General features: G+C 31.5%; 1 protein-coding gene across 1 annotated transcript; it reads right to left on the bottom strand.

Moving 5' to 3' along the window:
* Positions 1 to 1557: 1557 nt before the first annotated feature.
* Positions 1558 to 3012, bottom strand: Oct-TyrR (Octopamine-Tyramine receptor). The gene has a single exon (XM_068777699.1). The coding sequence runs from the start codon at positions 3010 to 3012 to the stop codon at positions 1558 to 1560; it is 1455 nt and encodes a 484-aa protein (XP_068633800.1).
* Positions 3013 to 3799: the final 787 nt, after the last annotated feature.

Raw genomic sequence — 3799 nt, 5'->3', positions numbered from 1 at the left:
TACCTCCGGATTCTTCATTGCGAAAATCTTACGATTTGTCTCTTAAGCTCTTTAGTCACGTACTGTATTTGTAAACAACTACGCTTCTATTAACTATGATTTCCGGGAAATTCTTGTATTTATTAATTAAGAATTGTAAAATTTATGCAACTAACTTTCATATCGTGAAAACGATTTCTGTTCCGCAAAACAACCGAGGAAAAGTAATTAAAGTTTAAAACCAGTGGTATTGGTGTATTTAAACTTATAGTAATAGCGGAACAAAAACTACAAAATTATTTTTTTAACTAAATTAATATCATACAATTTGATAATCAATAAATATAGCTGTTTTAATTTCAAATTACTTTTTAAGGTCGCTGGAGGCCTCTAGATTTAGATCGCTTCTAGCCTAACATTTTGGAAATCTATAGAGGAGGCAAGGAATAACAGTGGACGTCATTTGGATAAAATGATGGTGAATATGATGATAAAATAACGAAACATATATTATGTTCACTTCATCGTGACATCATTAATAAGAATGTAATCATTATACACTAATGTTTCAAAAAAGTGCATTTTTTACGAATCACCTTGATTTTGTGGAAATTATAGTACTACCGCAACCGCTGTACTACCCCTCGGGTATGGCCGCAGTAAGGAGGGGGGGGGGGGTTTCCCCAAAACACGGTACAGTGTACAGCGTGCGGGTATAGCACAATTTTATAAATAAATATAAAATTATTAGAGTCAGGAAATTGTCGATGTCTATTCATGTTATATATATATATATATATATATATATATATATATATATATATATATATATATACACATATATATATACATGTTTATCTCTCTTGGATATATATTTCTTGGAACCATCAACCAATTTTCGACTATTTATTATTAAATCACTTTTTCCATTACAAAGAATCACCATAACAATGCTAGAAGGTTCAGTGTATTCAATTTAATAAGACTTATAGGTAAATTCACGCCCAAAGGAAACAAAATTAAATACAGTTAAATTATTTATTAAGATGAGTTAACAAATCTATATGATTTAATATCCCTTTCAAATAAGGGCTCAAATTATTTTAAAGGGATATAAATATTTCACTACTTTAACGCACATACCTAACGTACACAAAGTTAAGACTTATAAAACAGCAACACAACCAAATTAAATTGCCTAATTGTAACCTTTATACATACTTTCATAAAATTATTTACAAATGTTTACAATTAACATTCTTAGATATGTATATACAGTTCATAGAAGACTAGTACAGTTAAATTTTCGTTGACGGAAACGTATTAGTGATTTTAAAAATCGAATTTTAAATTTATGACAGTGCCATGCACGAAAAATTTAAATTATATATACAATGAGAAATAATCATATTATTCTATAGTTAAATATAAATTATTAAACTTAGTTAAATATGTATTTACTATAACTATGATTATTTTATTAATATTATAATATTTTAATAGTCGAAACGGTATAATCTAAGTCTCAAATAGTACATTGAGCAGAAATATTTATATTCATCTTACAAATTTATGATTTTACGATTTAATACAAAGCAATTTTTTAAATGCCCGTCTGAAATCCATATTAAAAATTGTATATATTAATGGATTTAAAGCCGAATTGATGTAACCAAGCCAAGTAATGAAATTAATAAACTTTCCAGATAAACAACAGTTGCTGCAAAATGGTATTACAAGGTAAAGGACGAAGAATGGAAGCCAGCAAACAACAAACACGCCCATTATTATTCCAAGAGTTCTCGCGGCTCGACGTTCTCGTGTTAACGAAATTCGCTGTTTCTCCTCGATGAACTGATAAACAGTGTTTTGTTGGTTTGTCTTAGGTCGCTTAGGAACTTTCTTGGGCGTACTCTCCTTCATTTCTATTATTTCATCGTCTTGCGTCTCTTTAGAATTACTTTCCGATGACGTATTTCTATTCTCTATATTATCACCTACATCCGTGATAGAGTTGTCGTTGGAAAGAATAGGTATTATAAGTTTATTTTGCGATTTATCATCTTTACTCCAATACTTTCGTTTCGGTTTTTTCTTAGGAGTTAATTTCTTAGGTCGTTTGTGTTTTTGTTGTTTCTGTGTTTCATTGTCGGAAACTAAACGAGCGACTCCGTGGTGTTCGTTTTGATTACCATCTGAGCTGACCGAGTCTTGATCGTTTTGGTCACTATTTTTCGAAGCTAATCTATTTCGTCCGCTTGAGATTGTACTTATTTTTGTTGCCTTCGCGCGGTCTCGGAGTCTTTTCTTGGTCGCAAGGTAGATTTCGAAATAGACAACTGTCATTATAACCAGCGGTATATAAAAGGATCCAGACGATGAGAATATAACGAAACCGGGTTGAGAAGTTAATCGACACGGCGTATCTGGTTCGAAAACTTCGGGCCAATCATTCCAGCCGAGTAGAGGCGGCGAGCTAATAATAAGTGAAAATATCCACACGATACCTATCATGAACAGTACTCGCTCTAATGTCCTTTTCTGAGCGTAATTTATAGGATCCGTAATGGCCCAGTATCTGTCTAGAGCAATCGCACATAAATTGAGAATAGACGAAGTACAACACATAATATCACATGTCAACCACATCTTGCAAACATATATTCCAAATACCCATTGACCTAATATAGAGTACGCTACATTTAACGGCAAAACTAGAATTGCTACTGTTAAGTCTGCTACGGCTAATGAGACTATAAAGAAATTTTGGACAATTCTCAAAGGCTTATACGTAAATACACTAAGTATTACTAGAATATTTCCTATTATTGTAGATATAATGATAAGCGTAAGAATAGCTGCTGTACATATTGCTTCCCATTCCGGAACAGCTAGTGTGATACCTAAGCTGCTTGGATATTTAGGCTCATCTGCAACAGCACAATCATCTCTATCTATATCATTAATATCATAGTAATCCGAGCTGTTAAATAAACTGAAGTTGGAACGGTGATGTGTAGGTGATTGTCCCATTTTGAATTTTTAGCTCTTAGCATTTCAAGTTGCATCATTTATGTTAAAACTCTTAAATATTTTTAAGCCTATTATATCGGGTCGTATAAAATTTAATTCAGGTTCACTTTTTACAGAGAGCATTTCGTATAGTCTTTTTATATGTCCCATGACGAAGGAATCAATAATAAAATAATTAATCCACTTGTTCTCAATTGCTCTTCATAATTTAATTAGACCGATTTTTTCTATGACTCCACGTGTACCTGAAACAAAATAAATCGCTTTTTAAAAATCTTTAATGATTACTTAAATGATGTAAATTAATGATTAGTGAACGGATTAAGTAGTCTTGAGAGTCTTGCTTTAATAGTATGAACGGTATGATCCGGTAATTACTAATATAAAATTTCAGTAAAAGATATTGAAATCATAATAACTTTTGATTTCCGTATTAATATTTTAAAACTTCCAAATCCCTGTGCATACATCAAACATATACACGAATAGTGTTATTAACTATTCGTGTATATGTTTGATATTGTACGTTGTAATTCTCTCCACTTTCCAGTTACTGCTAATGATATATTGAGAATCTCAAAGCAATGCCATATTCGTGGAAACATATCATCATTTCAGCCGAATGACGACCAATGCTTTTGCGGTTGCGTGCGAAGGCGTTCTATGCAGCATTATAAACATCCACAACATACAACATTATATGTACCCGTATATATCCCTCGCTTTAACAATTAATCATTAATATTAGTCTTAATAAAAATATAATTGAGTTAAAATTTAATACTAA

This window comes from Battus philenor, unplaced genomic scaffold, assembly GCF_028537555.1.
Source record: "Battus philenor isolate CCGP_79_NKW_IND1 unplaced genomic scaffold, ilBatPhil1.0.hap1 SCAF_14, whole genome shotgun sequence".
Lineage (NCBI taxonomy): Eukaryota > Metazoa > Arthropoda > Insecta > Lepidoptera > Papilionidae > Battus > Battus philenor.
Note: the sequence above shows the minus strand (reverse complement) of the source record. Positions and strands in the feature narration are given on the sequence as shown.